The 19971-nt window shown below is 37.2% G+C and overlaps 1 protein-coding gene across 10 annotated transcripts in view; it reads right to left on the reverse strand.

The window, feature by feature from the left end:
* slc4a7 (solute carrier family 4 member 7) overlaps positions 1-19971 on the reverse strand; it is a 40946-nt gene that overhangs the window by 14455 nt on the left and 6520 nt on the right. For 3 of the 10 annotated variants that reach the window (XM_079625178.1, XM_079625182.1, XM_079625183.1), the window contains exons 2-13: positions 16485-16566; positions 13031-13174; positions 12756-12894; positions 11657-11817; positions 11384-11572; positions 9526-9948; positions 7179-7294; positions 5536-5598; positions 1996-2153; positions 1738-1825; positions 864-1010; positions 573-676 (exon numbers count right to left, since the gene is read on the reverse strand). In XM_079625178.1, coding sequence (XP_079481304.1) covers positions 573-676; positions 864-1010; positions 1738-1825; positions 1996-2153; positions 5536-5598; positions 7179-7294; positions 9526-9948; positions 11384-11572; positions 11657-11817; positions 12756-12894; positions 13031-13174; positions 16485-16566 — 1814 coding nt within the window. The remainder of the gene's footprint in view (positions 1-572; positions 677-863; positions 1011-1737; positions 1826-1995; positions 2154-5535; positions 5599-7178; positions 7295-9525; positions 9949-11383; positions 11573-11656; positions 11818-12755; positions 12895-13030; positions 13175-16484; positions 16567-19971) is intronic. The other 7 variants (XM_079625185.1, XM_079625184.1, XM_079625186.1 and 4 more) reach the window with 4 other exon arrangements.

The following is a 19971-nucleotide window of genomic DNA, read 5'->3' on the forward strand; positions in this document are numbered from 1 at the left end:
CAGAGTGCTTTGGGGCTCTTAAAACACACGTCTTCATGAACAGCACTCTTACACAACCGTCTCTGGCCGGCACTTAAGCTGCACATCAGAGGGGCGCCACTGTTAAATCTACTGCCTTTATTCAATACCTCCGACATGAAAGGCTTAGATAATTTGCACCATAAAAACATTTTTACCCCCCTCCACTTAATGCGTTTATAATAAGGTCTTCCTTCATCAAAAGAGACTTAAGTAAATCCAACATTACCCCCCCTCCCCTCTTTCTCTCGCTCTCTCCCCCTCTCTAACACTGTGATCAGCAGGGTTCAGCTTTGACACCCATTCATCCACATGTCCAAGTCCAGATACCTTAATGGCTTAATGTAAGAGCACAACACATCTAAGTATGTCATTTATGTAAACCCATCAGCCATATTTAGGAAATCATACATAACAGAATCTCTCCTTTTTGATATATAAGTTAAGCCTCATATGAATCCAAAAACATACAGAAAGTGACCAACTTTTAACATGGGTGATGTGTGTAAAAGAGTGTGCAGTATATAAGTGATGGAGGTTGTACTATCTCTGACCGTCCTGTCCTCTTGAGTTCAGGTCCAGTGTGGTGTTCCGCTTCATTGATAATCTCTGATAGCGGAGCAGAGCCATTGGGCATGGAGGGCATCTTTCTCTTCTCCTGCAGCCATGAAATTGAAACAAAATGTAAGAGGCAAAAAAAAGAGCAACAACATCACCCTGTTAACCCTGCGGCTTATGGCTGGCTTCTTGCAGAGATTAAACCAACAACCTTCTGGTTACCCCTTCTAAATCATAACCATTACTCTACAACAGCCCCAACTCCATGTCTCGCAGGCGATGGTTACCTGAGACGGTACGCTCTTAGGCGGCTCGATTCGTATCGTGGGGTCCCATTCTCCTGGGGGCAGCACTGTCACCTGGTCCAAGAACTCATCTATGCCAGACAGAAGGTCATTCCTGTCTTTGGCTTTGTATGCGACATCATGAAAGATCTGTCACGGTGTTAGAGAAGGCATTAGTATGCAATTATGCAGACTTAAATGAAAATGCTGCAATCTTAAATTTGTGATTGTGACTAAAGACAGTCTGAGCATCCTTCAAAATCATCTCATACAATATAGATCAAAAGTATATTAGTTAAATATAGTAAAAACAGTAATATTGTTAAATTTCACTTTTCACACATTTTAAAGTGTAATGTATTGTCATGTATTGTATTTTTGAGGAAAACAAATTCTTTGATGTATAAAAAGTTCAAAGAAGCATAGCTTATCTGAATTAGAAATATTTTGTAACATTGTGTCTTTACGGTCACTTTTGACCAATTTAACTTGTCATCAATTGTTCAACTAAGGTCGGAGCCATATACTTGTGGGCAGCACGAGAAGGCTTTTTAGTTCGGTAATTACAACATAGTCGTACAAAATTAGACATGCCCTATAAACTTAAGACAATACAACTTATTATTGAATGGAGTGTACTTTATCTCTCACAGCATTGTATTCATTCAAATAAAATTATATTTACATTTATGCATTTTACAGATGCTATTAATCAAGGTGACTTGTTGCATTTTAATCAAGGTATAAAAATTTTTCAGGTCATGAATTCTCTGGGAATTGAACTCACTACCTTGATGTTGCTAAGGACATGGTCTACTGTTTGAGCTACAGGAACGCAGACTAAGAAATACAGCAATGTTCAAGGTAGAAGCCTCACCTCATCTGTCATTAAAGTAGCTATAGACCTGCCAATCTCATGGTATTGGCCCCCTTTACCGAAAGGTCCCAACAGCAAGAAGAGAAACCTGTAAATAAGTTGAGGAAATAAATAAAACCGCAAGAAAAGATTGCATAAAATGCTTCACATACATACCATATGAAGAAACCTACTAAAGTCTCCCTGGGGTACAAAGGGTGTTATTTGTGTGCATTTTTGTAAATGCAAGTTGTGTTTTCAGGGGTGCTTGAGCGATACCTTGTTGGAACAGGAACTTCGGTCAGTCCAGTGAGAAGAACAGCAGGTGAGAGACGGATGAAGGCAATGATTGGACGCTCAAGGAAATCAACTTCCCCCACCAAAACATTCGAAGCCTCAGCGCCTGGAGGAATTTTCTTCATGAAATTCATGTCCACCTTAAGAGCACAAAAATGTAAAAGATCAGGTACATAGTGCTGACCTTAGACACGTGCGTTTCTTTATGAACCTCAAGAATGGGACTATTGGTTTGCTGGGAGTGTGCAATTGGAGTAATGCTGATCACATGCTATCGGGATTATCGTAATTACGAGTTTCCTAGTAAATATTGGCACATGAACGACCTCCCAAATCGTACTTACCACTGAGAAGCTTGGGGATAATTTTGATGCCCAATTCCCTGAGTTGGGCGTGCCATAAACTTGAAACATGGCGGAGCGGAGAATGATTTCTGCTGTGACTGGTATTCTACATCGCCTTGTCTTATCGTTAAACTGGTGCATATTTACATATATGAATATTTACATAAATTATTAATCATTTGAAGCTTTTATGCAATGTTTTATACACATTCTAATATTTTAATGGGCTATTTTCACTATGTATATGGTTGTCAATGAATGGGATGCTAAATATATTTGTAAATTGAATTTTAAATAAATTTGGCTTTAATATGATTTTCCCATTAAACCGTCAAAAATAAACCTGGTCTCCTCTATGATTCCCGTTCTTTCCAACTTCAAAGCATTTGAATGCGACTAGCTCATAATCACAACATCAGAAGAGGGAAGTAGGAAATTTTATGATAGCATGTGAAGGCAGCATAAAGCCCAAAGTATACAGGGGTGTCGTCACACTGCACATTTTGTTCAATTGACTTCCATTCATACGCATGCGAATGCGTCAGACCGGAAACGCACACTCATGTGAAAACAAAGCCACTTGAAGGCAAGCCTGCAAGGTTAGCAAAAAAGTGTAACGCCTGTTAAAGCCGCGGTCACACTAGACAGCATGCAAAATTCCTTGGACACTGCAACGGTCGTGGTATGACGTCGTGCTCTGCAGCATCTTTTTTATAAACATTAATTCAAAATATAACAAATAGTAATACATTCAAAATGTAAAAATATACAATCTACAGCACAAAATTCTTCTTTTAATTCAGAAAATTGGTCATGCCGTGATGTATTCTACTGGTCACACGTCTTCACACATGATGCGAATTTTTTAATCCGATCCATTTTTGTAATGGATGTTAATAGAGGAGAGGCTTTACTGCGCTGAATAAACTGCTTTTGTGGGAAAACAGTTTATCATTTAATGAATCGACAGCCCATTTGCTAATCTTCAACATGTTTGCTCTTAAACATTAATTTTGGATTGGTCTTTTTTTTAGAGTTGATAACAAAAAAATGCTTCTTTAGACATTTGCGCAACGTTTGATTCAGTATACGGCACAAACCGTGACCATATTCAATGGAAAATTTCACATTTCGCAGCATTCCAAAGTTCAAGTTAGGAAAACTTTTTTGCAAATCGATGTGAATTCGTATCACGTGAAGACGTGTGACCAGTAAAACATCAATATGTCACAGCATGACCTCCTGAATTGCAAGAATGCATATTTTTGCAGTAAAGTAGATTGTATATTTTTACATTTTGAATGCGTTACTACGCAGGCAGTTGACACATGCACTTAATGTTTCATATTTGTCCAGTGCCTGTGCTATTTTTCTCCAGAAGTTATAACCAATACAAATGTCTTTGTATTCTATAAACTAAAGTTGCGGCTATCTCATAACCCCAACACAAAAGCTTGTCAATGTGGGCGTCTATTGTTTTGTTGTTGCAGTCTCTGGTATTGTTTTGTTGTTCCGTCTCTTTCGTTTAGTTTTCTACTGTGAAAAATGGCCGGGGCCAGTGCCAACTTATGGAACAACTGATTAGTGCAAAACAAATTCAATGCACATGTGTGATCTGCATGTACAGTGCACATGTACTATTCCGGTGACATAATTTGCATCACGCGCACTGTGCGCGAACCCTCGCATACGTGTAAAAACTGAAGTACACTTTGGGCTTTAAACCACATTCCACAGTATTACAAAAACCAGACCAGTAAATCAAACTAGCGTAGTCTAGTGATGGTGTTCTTTATTTCCGGTAATCATGCATTAATTAAAAAGTTTCAAGACTTCAGGAACTAAATTTCTGCCAAACTCTGTTTAAGCCAGTTTAACATGTTTATCAATGACACTTCACACACACACACACACTATGAAACACACAAAAATAAATCTTGAGAAACGATTCTGATAAACCATTGACAATGAACAAAAGCAACAAATACACAACCAGCTAATATACCAAACCACTGACATGTGAGAGAAAAGTGATATTTCACAATCCACAGGACAGCAGAATGTAGACCAGTTCAGTCTGGAGAAATGTTTTTTCTCTTAGCGAGTCACGTTTTTCTAACCAGGATCAGTATACATGGGAAGATGTCACCTAACTCCTAACAAAACAGGACATCATCTGAAGTTGAGGATCAATTGCAGAATGAAAATAAGTTATTGAAAAACTCAGGTACTTTTAGCACCCCAAAAAAACATTGTCTAACTTCTAAGACAGGTGGACATTCGTTGAAAAACAGGTTTCAATCACATTTCAGTCTAGGGTTTCCGTGTTATTTTGAAACAAAGCTGTCATAATGAATCAATGACCGTGAGAATTTGTTTAAACCAATACTTCACTATGTTTCAACAGCAACTTCAAGTAGAGCCTCTTTTTGTCACCCTACTGGCAACAATAGCTGCAATACAATACAGCATTTATAGTCTCAATGATAATGAACATTTAAAAAAAATATATTTAAAATATTATAAACAAGTAAATAAATATGTAGTAAAATAAGTATAAACTCATTTGTAACATAATAATATTAAAGAAACTTTAAAATCAGCTTTAAATTCTTAACATTAGCAAATGCATTCGGTATCATAAAATAAATACTTTTACAGCACTTATTATTCTAGGTTTTACTAGATCTAGATTTATTATGAAAAAAGAATATAAATTAACAATGAAAAAGTTGAAATGAACATAAAAAACAGTTTTTCACTGCCCTAATGCATTAACTAATGTTAACCAATTAAAACTTGTAATATTCTGGTAACACTTTACAATAATATCATATAAAAAATAAACACACACACACACATCAGTTGACCACTATTTTGGACTCACCCCAAAACTAACCTGTGTTAACATCCCACAAGAATATTGCTAAAAAAAAAAAAAATGACGGACTGTCTGAAGGCCCCATATTAACACAGAACCATTGTGAAGTACTGCAACATTAAAACAGAACCATTGTTCCTTTTCGCAAGACACTTCAAACATCACAACACACAATACAGTAATCAAAACATGGTTAACCACTCAAGACATCACAGAAGATCAGAGCCACAAACACAACCTCATGAAGCACTCGATGACGACACACTGGAAGGCGGTTATAATGGCGTAGAGACTTACTGTAGGCCTTTTGCTGCCCCTTCCCAGAGAGCTGCAACTACAGTGAAAAGAGGATTGGCTGTCCTGATACCAACCAGACAGACATGGAGAGTGTTCAGTGTTCGGAATAAACCTCCATCTCGCCATGAGACTTATGTTCAGAACTATTCCATTCCATTAATTAAACAGGTCAATCGATGCATTTATAAAATGCTATACTTTTGCCTGAAAGCCTGAATTAAATTGTGACATTTGAACAAAAGTGTTGGTGGTGAAAACAATCCCTCCGAAACGGTTAAGAGCCGATATGGAATTTTGGCTGATATGGACAACTGATAATTATTTATATTTGAAAGCAGATAACAAGATAGATGGCCTATATTTGATATCCATTCTCTGCGACTGATAACAAAAAAGCAAAACCTAGGGCTAAAAAAGTTCTCTGATAATAAAAAATAAAAAAAGTAATTCAATTGTGATTTAAAATGTGTTTTTAAGAGCTCCAGGTTTGCTGTCCTTATTTGTAGGGCTGCAAAATATATTGTGATTAAAAATGTGTTATTATTAGTATTATTAAATAAAAATAAACAAAATAAATATATTACTACTGTAATAAAACTATTGTATTTTAAAATAAAAAATAGAGTATTTAATAATAATTTAAAAAAAATATTGTACAACTGTACAATTACAATACTAATATTTATTTGATGAAAGCTATTTTCCTCTTGTTTCAAACAAAAGCAAAAAGCAGCGAAATGCTGAGAAAAATCGCATTTTTGTCAAATACTACATCAAGATCGGATTCAGAATGATGATCAAAACATTGATAGAGAAGATCGAGTCCAACAACATCACCCCTAGTGCTTGTACAGTCCGATACCTCGTCCGGGGTCGACATTTCATTCAGTAACTTTAGGCAGTTTTGATTGAAATGCCGTTTCAGGTTAGTGATCACGTTATTTTACAAATGCAGAAGATTACTGAATCTCCTGATCAAAACACAAGTGAAAAAAGAAACTGAAACAAGCACTCTTTCAGAATATGTATAATAGCGCCCCTACCGTATAACAGTGAATACACAGAAAGTCAGAAACTTCCGTCAATGGTGGGGAAAGAGTTAAAAGTCCAAAAGTGCTTCAAATTACACAAAGCATTATTCACAGTGCCTTTTAATATTAAAACAGGTCAAATAATCCCTCTTATCCAACAATTATTTCCCAAACGGGCTTACTATGAATCACTGGGATTAAGAAATGATACATGCCACAGTCAAGTTTCTTTTATAAGAGTTAAATGACAATAGGTAGGTGAACTAGAAGTAATGTGGGTCTTGTGATCATTTGAAAATTATTTTTAATATCGGTGTTTGTAGGTGGATGTTTTTTGGGGAGCTTGGCAGCCCCTGGTCCCTGTGCACTTTAGTTGCATGTAAAATAGCATGAACGTTCCTGTCCAAGATCTTCTATCATGTTCCCAAGCCAAGAGAGAAAAAATTATGAGAAAATAATGACACAAATGTCATAGTTGAACTATTCCTTCAGGTGAACTATTCCTTCAGGTGAACTATTCCTTCAGGTGAACTATTCCTTCAGGTGAACTATTCCTTCAGGTGATGCCTATCCACAACATTTACAACAGGATGTGCTGCAGAGAAAGCTCACCTTGCTAAAGTCCACAGTGCTGTTTTCCCGGCTGCCACCAGCGCCATTCATACGACTTTCACTGGGCTTACTGTTCTCCAGGCTCCCCGGGGCCGACTGGGGGGATGCAAGGAGACCTGTTGGGATGAAAAAAACGGAAAGTGGTGGGGGACAGTGTTATATGCGTGTTGAGCTTTAATATGCAGGAAAGGTTAACTGCACACTCATTGTGTGGTCTAGTGTGTGGACATGCAGAGCAGGTCACATGCTTTCTGGATAACATCACACAGCAGTGTGTACGCTCATGGATGCTATGCTGTAAGGTTGAATTTTAAACGTTTAGAAAGTGATCTTTCAGATTTTCCAACCCACAGATTTTGTTGGATAGAAATCAAACCTTTTTTTAATGGAATGACAGGATGAGTTCATTTGAGGAGAGCATTAAGGCTAAACCATTAAATGAGGTAACCATAAACTGTTCCTGGCTTCTGTGAGGATTTTAGCTTCACACAGCGATCGAAAACATCTCCCAATATCCATAAAGAGGCACAGTAAAACTGTGTAGGCCTGGGATGACATTTCATGGAAACAAGCTCTCCTGCTATCTGAGCCTGCCGCTTGACGTCATGCAAACTTAAAAATAAAGGGAGCAAAATGACCCTCCTTCTATGGTCTTCCCTGTAAACACATGGAGTGGACGAATCAGCCATCGCAATTGTTTAATGTCACTGCCTCCTTGCTAGGGCCTGGTCAGGCACTCAGAAGGATGGTTTGCGAGCACGCGAGCTGAACACTCTGCCAACATGAAAGCAGCAATGCGCAACATGGAGCAACTCCATGACATCACCCACTCCCATTTCAACAGGCTCAGTTTACACGAAGTGTATTCCAAGAGGCCAATGACCTAAAGTGTCACAGGAAGCTTTCTGCTCCTCAGCATGACATCATTTATAAGCAACTGTGAGGTACTACCACCCTTTATAGTTTTCTTAATTTGTGGCGATTCGTTTTATTGATCTGGTTTCTTGTGTTGATATGCCCCAATAGCTAGAGCAGAACCCTGTGCCCTCATCGATTGTGGAAGACTTTTAACAAACCCAGACAATAGCATTAATAATAATAAATAAATATGTCAGAGGTGCAAATGAGGCTACTATACTTCATGACATTAAAGAATGCTTAAAAGTAAAAAAAACACAAAAAAACATCAAAGTGAGCACATGAGCATTGCAGGTGCTGCTACTGGATGTTCTGTACACGTGTGTATTCTCAGGGAAAGATAAAACAGGGTGCCAAGTTAAAATGTCTTATGTGTAGTCAAGCTCTCTGAATGGCTGAACATAGCGAAATTCAAGAAAAACGTGTGGGGACACGGTGTGACAAGACGACATTCAAATACTTAAGGTGAGAGGGAAAAGTGGGACTGAGACAGGTCAGAAAGAGACAGGAGAGAAAGTGAGTGTTGGAGTAATGTGTTGAAAGTAGCGTGTATTACATAATCAGATTATTTTTACTGACTAATACAATAAAATTGATTTTAATGTATGACTGCAGATTTGGGTTTATAATTAATGAAATATATATATATATATATATATTTAATGGTTAAAATGCAAGCATTTTTAATGTATAAACACACACACACACACACGTACACTTTCCTCTTGAAGTTTGAGTTTAGCGAGATGTTGGTGAGAGATTTCAGGTTTACATTTACATTATTCATTTTATATTATACTTTTTTTTATATGCATTTTTACTTTTCAAAAGATTTGTCTTAAGTCTCTTAAGCTCACAACGTCTGCATTTATTTGATCAGAAGAGTATTGTGAAATAATACAATTCAAAATTCTGTTTTCTATTTTATTGTGGTTTAAAATATAATTTAAGTGATGGCAAAGCTGAATGAGTCATTATTACGGTCACATGATCCTTCAGAAATCATTCTAATATGCTGATTTGCTGCTCAAGAAACATTTCTTATTATTATTATGAAAGTTGAGCAGCTTGTGCTGCTTAATATTTTTGTGCAAAGCATGATACTTTTTTCAGGATTCTTTAATGAATAGAAAGATATAAAAAAAATTTGATCAATATAATGCGGCCATGCAGAATACAATAATTAATTTCTTTTAAAAAAATGAATAAAATCTAACTGAATAAAATAAATAGTAGTTTATGTGCCGTAATCGAAAACAGAATACTCAAACTGCACATTGCTACTTAGAACACAGTGTAGCGCATTCCTTTCTTATCTAATGTAATACGTTTTCTGGACTCAAACACTCATGACAAATCTAAAAAGAGTGTGAGGCTGAGCAAATGTATCATGCAGGAGACACATCATGCTGATGGGCTGGATATTTGCCTGACTGCGGTAGGGGCAATAGCCGTGCCACCCTGTTCAGGTCATGAACCACCTTCTCATCCTGAGTGGCGAAAGACAGTGACAGCGGTTCCTCCTCCTCCTCGGGCGGGAACACCACGACCTCTGGAATGTCCTCTCTCTCTCCCCGCGCCACCAGCAGCTCGGGCCCCTGCTGAGAGGGTCCTGGGGAGCGGAGAGATGATGAAGCGCGGTGGGCGGTAGGGGGGGTGTTTTGAGGGGTGGCGGAAGGGGAGCCGTTGGGGGTGGCAGAAGGGGTGGAGTTGGTGCTGGGCAGAAGCTGGTTGAAAATGATGGAGGAACGGGAACCGTGGGAGTCTCTGGAGGGACGGCGCGAGCTGGGGGGAGTGGAGGTGGAGTAGGTACGTCTAAGGAGGGACAGACGGGAGGCAGAGAGACCCTCCCCTGATGGGATCAGTTGCAGGAAGTCAAAAAGGATGAGGGAAAAAAAAGTATGAAGAGAGGAAAACAAAGTAAACTGACTGCAGATGGAATAAAGTAACATTGATGAATAAAATAAAAGCAAAAATGTTAAGATGAGGGAGTTGGGAAGGTTAGAATGAAGTGAGGACGTGAGATGGCGGCAAGAACGGAAAGTGCAAATCAGTCACGATTCAACACCCAGAAACATGACCATCACACGCTGATCGTCAACATTTAAAAAAAACAGGCTAGCTTGTAGTTTGCCATCACAGAACCCACATTCAACTCTGAGAATCAGAGCTAGGCCTGTTTCACAGAAGCAGCACTCAAGTAGCATTTCAGAACAGAGCCTATTTTTGCAACGCAACACTTTCAACTAAGCAGGATTTTTTTTTTTTTTAAACGCTCGGTAAATATATTTCATCAATACAATATTTTGCTATACAAGTTATGAAGCAAAAAAAAATGGAGCAAAATATTATTTTCATTCAAATAAAATTGTGAGCTGGGTTTGAAGCTAGTTCCAAATATGCAGTGAAACAAACATGCAGCACTTTCTGTTCAGTAAGTCTTTCTGAATGACTGAATCCAAATTATCCAAGCAGATTTTGGTGTTTGAGTTCTGCTCAACTTATATTAAATCACCATTTGTATGTAAGCTACTGTTCAAAAGTTTGGGGTCAGTAACATATAAAAAATAAGTATATTAAGATATTAATATTTTAATTTAATTTGTTAAAAAAGTAAAAGCAAAGTTCCACTTCAAATAAATGCTGTTCTTTTGAACTTTATATTCATTCAAGTATCCTGATTTTTTTTTAACAATATTTCGTAATATTATAAATATTTTTTTTAAATCCTACCGACCCCAAACTTTTTAATAATACCGTATGATGTCACTATTCATGAAAATTAGACATCAAGACGATATAAATAAATAAATGTTCATAAAATATAATTAAATATATAATGTAACGTAGTAACCCATAATTACGGTATTTTCTGTATAACGCCGCTGTTCTGTCTCATAGCTGGTTCAAGCATTTCTTGTGGAACAGGCCTTGACCATAACAACACCATCACTTGAGCTCTTCATTGACAAAGTTTTTAGTGTGAGTAAAGACAGGAAATGCAACCAACACAGCACACAGTGATGGCCTGAAATCAATCAATGAAATGCACCATGCACTTCACATTCAAATCCAATGCTTTTAGCATCGAAGAAACAAAACATCTAGTCACATACACTCCCTGGCGGGCGTCTTTAACAACAGCTGGCCACAGGCACAAGGACCCTATGCACCCCTACTTTCCTTCATTTCTTGTTTTTGAGTGGGAACAAAGGCTCAATAATTAGTGGATTGAACAGAATCTATTAAATATTAGAAAAAAAGTCAAACACAGCAAAAGGTCTCACCATTCCTCTCAAGCAAGTGCGGGTCTGAATGTTTCTTGCCTATGTCGGCGAAGGAGCGTACGAGCGGGATGCGATTGCTGAGCTTCTTCTCATTCTGGTGGTGATGTCTCTTCATCATGGCTTCCCGCACCTTCTCCCTCAAACTCTCATCCAGCTGCTCGGATGCCACCATGTTGTCCAATACCATGTCTGGGAGAAGAGAGGCCATCATTTTTTAGACATTCAATGTGTTCATGCTGAGACAGAAGGGTTTATTTAAAAGCCAAATGTTACCTGCTATCTCCTCAATGGTGTTTGCTCTCATGTCCAGCATGACAGTGCCATTGAGAATGCAGCTCCGTAACTCGAACAGGCTGTGCAGGGAAAGCGTGGCGACATAAGGCTTACTCCAGCGATCTCCTCCATCCTCTACATCCTCCTCAAACTTCAACCACCTGCAACAAATAGGATTTGATGATGACCATGTATTAAGACAAGTATTTTGACACATTCTGGTGGACAAATGTTCAGGTTGTCCATAGTTTATGTGATGAACTACATCATTGGTGAACTTGAGAGGAAATTACATCATACAAAACATCATATCTTTTTAAGTCCTTCTAAAGTCTTTGTGAAAATGGCAACGAAAAGTTTTCTGATAAAAGGTCTAGCTTTATGATGTTAGCCGAATATATGCCACTTGATATATATGCCACTTTGATATTTTGTTATTAAATGCAATGACTTTCAGACATTTTACTAAAAAAAAAAAAAAGCACATTATCCATTGACAACATATTGGAACTGGAACACTTTTGTTCTGTTAATCAGCCAATGCAAATATTTTCAAAATGGCCCTTTATTATGTAGTGACTAAATTAAATAAGTATATAATGAAATTATATTTTGCAATAAACTAATAAAAAATACAATAAAATGTAGGAACTAGGAACAAATAAATACGGTATGAAATACATAATTTTTTTTATGTAACATGATGAAACCACCTGAAATACACCTTAAAAATAAAAACTTAAAGAATTACGAAATTAAATAGAAATAAATTAAGCAGACAATATAAAACAAATCAAATAATCACAAAACAACAATGCATAATGAAATGTTTCAATCAATAAATTAGTCTAAAAGTGTATTTCATGCCTTGTTTATTTATCCTTACATTTCATTTCACTTATTTATTTATTGCAACATCACATGATGCATTTAATAACTTTATATATTTATTTAATTTAGTCAGTGTTAAATCACTATAATTATCAGCTAATTAATCATTTTGGCCAATATACATATAGCATAGTAGTTTACAATAAACCAGTATACACAAGTACACATGCACACACATGCACTCTCAGGCTTCATTTTGTGTCCTCACCTGGCTGTCTCCTTCCACTCGTAAGCATTTCCGTCACGGAAGGACAGCTCGTCGAGCTCAGTGAAGAGGTCATGAGGAATGTGCTCCTCATCATCATCCTCAGTGCCGAGGATAAACTGGACCCTCTGTGAGGGAGTGTCTGCAGCCATGAGTAAGAGAGACCAATGCCAATGAGTCAAGATACTTAGACAAAATAGACAGGGATAAACAGGAAATTATTACCATTCCTTCATTAAAATTAGCTGCATGGAGACATTCTAGACTGTTATTCTTACCGTACGATGGTGATTCTCTCCCGTCCTCTCGCTCAGACTCTCTCTCCTTCCTTTTCCGATGGTGCTTGTGACCACGATGGCGATGTCTACGTCTGCTTTGTCTTCCTATAGGTACATGTACTCCCACATAAACTGCCCTGTGACCTATAAAGGGAAAGACTTTATCCACCTGTCCTGTACTGCATGTGAGAGGAGTGCCTTTTAAAGTCCTTAAAGGACAAGAAAAGGAAGACACCAAATACAACATACAAACAATGTTCCAGACACACAAGCTGAATTATTCATTGTCTGAATTGCCTATCTCATAAGTAAGCACTTCCTGAGCCACATTTCAATGCGCAAAAACAAAAATGTTCCCGACAAACTGCAAACAAATGCACAATGATGCACAAGATCTACCCAAAACACATGGACTCCATCCACTAATAATAAGCACAGGTTTATATTATTAACACTTACTGGTGTGAGTAAAGACATAGCAAGTCGTTTAAAAAAAAATAACAACGTAAAAATAAACCCCGTTCAATATAGAATTTTAAATGCTATAAGCACATTTAAGCGTCACAATATTCTAATATACAGTATGAAAACTTAGGAATTAGGAAATTAATTTTGAGACTTGTCAAATATTACATTTAAAAATGTTATTAAATTATAAATGTTCTCAAAACATAAACTTTGGTTACATGTTATTTTGAGGTGACGTAGTTACATTGTACTTACTCAAATAAGTACTGAGTAATATTAATTAATAACATGCATTTACTATAGAGTTACGGTTAGGGTTTGGTTTAGTTATGGCCAAAGTAATCTAAATGTAAAAATAGGGGGAATAAACATGCACAATTAAAGTGCTCCTCCTATGTTCCAGTACATATATCCCAAACTTCTGCGGAGCAACTGTCCTAAACTCAATATGACACTGTGAACAAACTGTGCAAGAAACCCGATGTGCTTTTAAAAAAGACATAAATAACATCTTAACTGTCTCTGGCGTACTTCAAGGAAAGCTTAAAAGTTAAGTCTGCCACCCATGCTTGAGTTTTTGATTTGAAGGCAGATTTCTGGGAAGCAGAAGCTGCATGCGTCACAAGAATGATGTCAAAAAGAAAAGGAAAAAAAAACAAGCAATTTGAACCTAACTTCATTCAGCCCGGTTTTGTGCAGTGAGCGCTCAGTGTCAGGGTGGGAAGTGTGTGAACACGTGTGTGGTCTGTGCAAACGCCTGCTGTGTCTACACCAGTTTCACACGCCTGTCTATGCGGAGAATGCATGGGAGGCTGAGACTCGAGTACACACTTTGTCAGCCACAACAGCTCATGAAAACATCTTGCAAATTTTTCAGACACATGAAGGCACTGCAAATCACTTATCTCATGTGCATCAATCCTTTAAAGCATGTATTCCACAACTTGAAGTAGTCACTGTTGACTTCCATACACACTGGGGTCAAAGGTCTCCAAAGCACATCATTAAATCTAAATTAAGCCTCTAAAGGCAATTAGATGGTTTTAGTCAGATTACATGAAAACAGTGCCCTATTTAGATTTAGAAGAAAATAACGGGTGTGAATACAAAGAAACACATTTAAAGGCAAGCAATATGGAAAAGGGGGTGGAGGTGGGATGACCAATACTAAACCTTCCTCCCACATTATCTCGACACTCCCCTAAACACCAGCTTCAAAACAACAGCCCTGTGCAGAGCTGCATGCCTGTGAAAACACATCCTGGTCCTTACTAATTACAATAATTAGCCAAGGCACTCAGCCGGCAGGGAAAACACAGAAAATGATAAAGATATCAAAGAGCATGAAGCTGAAGAGATAAAATTGGCACCAAAATGACATGACTCATTGCCCTACGTCTGTTACGATTATATCATTACATGTGTCTGGCAGAACGGCATGAACAAAGATAACAAAAGAATCCTGTCTGAGGTCTATAAATTAAAGCTATATATATATATATATATATATATATATTTAAAGAGTCTGTATTCATTTACTCATCCTCATGTCACTCCAAACCTGAGTGCAAAAGTATGTTCGGCAGAACGCTCATGCTCTTTTCCATACAATGAAAGTAAATGGAAACTGCAGTTATCAGTAAGCGCCAAATGAAAGTAGTCTATTTGATTTATGCACTATATTCACATTTTTCTACAGCCGCATACATAGCTTTGTGTAGAGAATAATTTAATAGAACTATTGAAAGTATTTATAAAATATTGGCTTGAAAATCTTGCTGATAGCTGCGGTCACCATTTACTTTCACTGTATGGAAAAGAGCAGATTAAACATTGTGCTAAAGAACTTGAATCAGCTACATAAAAAAATGCAAGAAATATGCTTTTTAAAATCATTATACTGAATAATATAGGCCTACAAAGAATTTCCTGTTACGTCCCTTAAAAAACGACATTGGCTTTCAAAAAGACGGTGAAAGAGAACAAACAGGAATGTTCAGTTCAAGATGGTGTTTTACATGAGAAATAGAGAGTACAGTTCATGCTGGAGGGCACACATGCATGACCCGAGCAGGCCCAGTTCAATTCATTAGATCTTGAGCTGTTGTCTAATCCATCGTAATGCTATTAAAGTGAGCGGGAGGCCAGCTCACCCATACATGCTACTTTAAAAGGAATAAATTATATTCTAAAATGTATTAAAACACATTTTAAGAGGTAATGTAAATGAAATATATAAATACATAAATAATACCTAACATTTAAATGAATACCTAAACATATAAATGACAATAATCAAATGTAATGATTATTTTTAACAAAGTTTTAACAAAGAAAACATTTGTCAATATTACCGTAAATTGGTCTGTTTATGTATATCAGTATTACAAATAGTGCATTTCAATCTTGAATTGGATTATTAATGCATATATATCAGTACATCTGTCCGGCACTACTTAGGCTACAGCTTGGTTTCATTCACTGACGCCAAAGTAAGGGAATCAATTCCCAGACTATGAATGCCATAATTGTAAGAGCCAGATGTAGGTCATATGTTCACTCACACTGTACGAGTCACTTTAAAACTGAGTTCCTGGGAGTTCTAGACATTCCTTGCCTTACTCATCTGACAAAACGCTGTTACCAAACACTTAGTGCCTCCTTTCCAACATGTACAAGCTTCCAGAACACATGCAGAAGGCTGATAGCAGGATCAGATCACCTGGGGGGGGTGGGTGGGGTTTAAGACACGTTTAAGGTCAAAAAGCTCATTGAACTCAGCCAAAGAGTGAAATGAGGTTGATGGTTATAATCAGTGTGCTTTAAAACACTCCCAAAAGTAACAAATGTGAAAGAACCGCAGATATTATTCACTGTAGACCTCCATGTGCCAAAAGACCAGATGGTATGCTTGAGGATAAACAAAGCATATGATTTTGAGGAGTAAATAAAGGAGGGGGTTATGTGAAAGAATGGAGTGACTTACTTTCAAGCTCTTCTTTTTCAAAGTTTGTGTGGATGGTAGAGCTGGTTTTTCCCTGATCAACAACAGCTTCCTCATCATTGCCCTGAATAGAGAGAGATAAAGGCGGATAAATTTGTGTCACAACAGAGTCAACAAACAATCCATGGCAACACAAAGGGCAGCCATTCCAGTTACTCCTGCCTTAATCTGTGTAATTGAGAATTGCGCAATAGTTGAGCGTTTATACCGTAATTGGGCTTAAGACTATTGTTTTTGAAAATGGTCTCCTTGGCACAAAACTGAAGAAAATAGGTCACATAATAAACAACTAGAGTTCATTTTGCATCACCAAAGCATGTGGACACTCAGCCAAAAAGAGTAACTAAAAACTGAAATAGCCTACATGTCTACAGAAATACTAAGCTAATTAGTTGCTAAGGCAACAATTACTATTGCTCAATGGTCATACTAAGATTTTGGGATCGGAAAAAAATTCTAACCTAAGATATTAAAATTTGTCATGTACTGTAACTCATCCCACATTATTTAGCTAACGACAAAAATTGTAGCCAAATACATATATATATATATATACATATATATCATAAATTGCATAAATAACAATAATAATGATACATTTATTCAATTATTCATAATGCATTTGATTTTGATGCTGTAGTCTAATGATCATGTTCTTATTGTATCAAAAATGGTTCTGCTCATCAGTAATTGAACACTTAAATATAAAAATATGATTTATTAGCATCGGTCACCACTAACAATTTCATCGAAAGTAAAAAAAAAAAAAAAAAAGTTTTAACCTGGGGCCATAATAACACGTCTCTAAAATAAGACGTGCTTTAAGACCATATTATCAACGAACAGCTGCTGTCATTTGGCACCTGTCTTTTGTGCAGGGAAGCAGGGAAGACCTGAAAAGTGGTGGGGACACATTGAGGCATTAGTCTTTGAAAAATAATTATTGTCTCCTAAAAGGTGATGGGGATAAGTCCCCACAAATGATAACGGTTTCTCCGCCCTTGCTTATCGATGCTCCATCATGAGGGACTAGGACACAGGACGTTTCAATTAAGTATCATTTTGTCTAAGTCTGGGCTTAGACTAAACTTCTTTAAATGCATGCTGCACATGTCCACTTCCAGTCTATAATATGTCTACTGCACAATATTTTCCAACCACATCGGTTTAAAAGCTTGAGTCACATTTGGTGACCATGTAAACGAGTGGTTAGAATTGTTACATGCTGCCCACTCACTTTTATACAAAGACAATGAGCTTAAATTGGGCCCAAACCAAGTTAACTCCATTTGATCTATTATCAGGACAAAGCTGCAATTTACAGGCACAATGATGATCATGAAATGAGAAAATTTTTCCACTTTCAGCCTAGAAAGGATCTTAAAGTATGCTTGAGGGACACAAGAGTGCACACTAGAAATTGTCCAGAATTTCCCAAGAGATCCCCACATGTCTATGAGAACATTTTGGTGGTCGCTGTAGAAGGAGCTGGTGTATTAGAGATGGTGATTATGTGACATTTTTCCAGATGCGACCCAGGGTATTCTCAGGACTATGCATGAGTCCCTCTACTGCATATTTGTTTCAATTCCCCAGATAATACCCCAATTCCCACAATTCCCAACCATTGCTGCTGCACTTGCCAAGTCTCCAGACAGAAAGCTGCATAGGTCTGTGAGAAAACAGAGTAACCTCTTCCTTTCCTGTGACATCACATAAATATATATTTAACAAATATATATATAATATATATATAAAAAAATACATGAAACATATCTAAACTAAAACCTAAGAATAAATGAATCAACCTTACTAATAAACCTGCATATTAGAACTTTAAAATAAACAATAGACAACTACGTCCTCTGGGCAGCTGCATGACAAGGATGATGTAACTATGGTCAGATCACATTCACAGCTATTCTTACCGCTAAACTATTTCAGGGCATATTTTTCTGAGCTCATTCAAAAGAGCACAGTGTAAAAATAAATTCTGCCATAACCAACCGACAATTGCATAATAACAATTGTATAATAAAACGAAAATGCGCACGGCCGTACGTGTCCACGGGCGCGGAGCGAGCAGAACAGAGTGAGCGTTTTCGGGAAACATTCCTATGGAAAAACGCTCACTCTGTTCTGCTCGCTCTGTGCCTGTGGACACGTGCGGCCGTGCGCATTTTAGTTTCACTTTCAAATTAGCGCCAATTCAGCTTATTCAGTGTTTTTTTGTTTTGTTTTAAATGCTATATTATTTTCTGTGCACATTTTTAAGTAGTCTAAACTATAATCTCACCTCTACATTTATAATTATTGATGCCTGATGTGACTTGTAAATTTATTGAAATTATAGTGGGGACAAGATTATTTTAGCACCGTTTATTGTATGCATTTGGCAAGTGATAGAGCGTTTAGACCCCAAAACTGTGACATGTGACATTAAACTTAACAAGCGGATTGGTACAAATGCGCAGTATTCATTTTAGCCTGTAGAACGTGGTTTACTTTATACACACACAAAACACATTTCTGACATATTCATGGGGATACACATTGACACTACTGGAATCAAAGTGTATCAATGTTTGCTAGACTATATTATGCTGTGAGATAAATGTTTTCTTCCTGTACATTCCAGTACAATCCCGTGTATAAAAAAAAACCCAAGGTGGCTCTGTCTCAGCACGGGCCACTGTCCAAGCATTCCTGAGAGCCATGGCATCAGATATCAACCCAAAGGGCAAAACGCAGCAAAGGGTACAATGTGGACTTAGAATTTACCGTAACAACACTTGACAGACAAGGTGTCTTGAAACCAGTGACACACTTCATCAGAATGCCACCAAATTTCATTCTCATGTAAATTAAATGTCAAAGTAAACACGATTTTGGATAAATTGAGAATCACACATTTGTTTTGTTTCAAAAAGAAATCTCGATCCTCCCACGATTCTGAACAGACAACTAAACAAAATACCATGTCATTTACTATAGGTTTTTAAATAATGTTAATTGCTGCTGCTGTATATTTAAACTGTTTAATGAATCTGAATGAATGGTTTTAAAATATCGGTTTGAATGAATGATTCAATGACTCACTCATAAAGACTTCACTTGTTTTCATTACTTGAGGAATCAGAATAGTTTGGAACAAATCTCCTGAATGAATGATTCAATTCTCTATTTTGATTGCTTCTGAAGACATCAGTGTTTGTATTTGAATTATAAACCTTTATCCCAGTTTTGTGACGCTTTCTGTGTAACACAGAAATAACGATACTCTGGGCGAAGACTTTGTGAAGCGGTATCATACTTATCAATGACAACTGCTGTCTCTGGCTCATCGGCAGCGCCAACTAGATTTGAATGTTTTGGTGTGATTTTGTCAAATGTTTAATAGACAGACAAATTGTCATTTAGGAATGAGATTGCGATCTTTTAACAATTAATCGTGCAGCTCTAGTAAACA

This window comes from Phoxinus phoxinus (assembly GCF_949152265.1).
Source record: "Phoxinus phoxinus genome assembly, chromosome: 10".
Classification (NCBI taxonomy): Eukaryota; Metazoa; Chordata; class Actinopteri; order Cypriniformes; family Leuciscidae; genus Phoxinus; species Phoxinus phoxinus.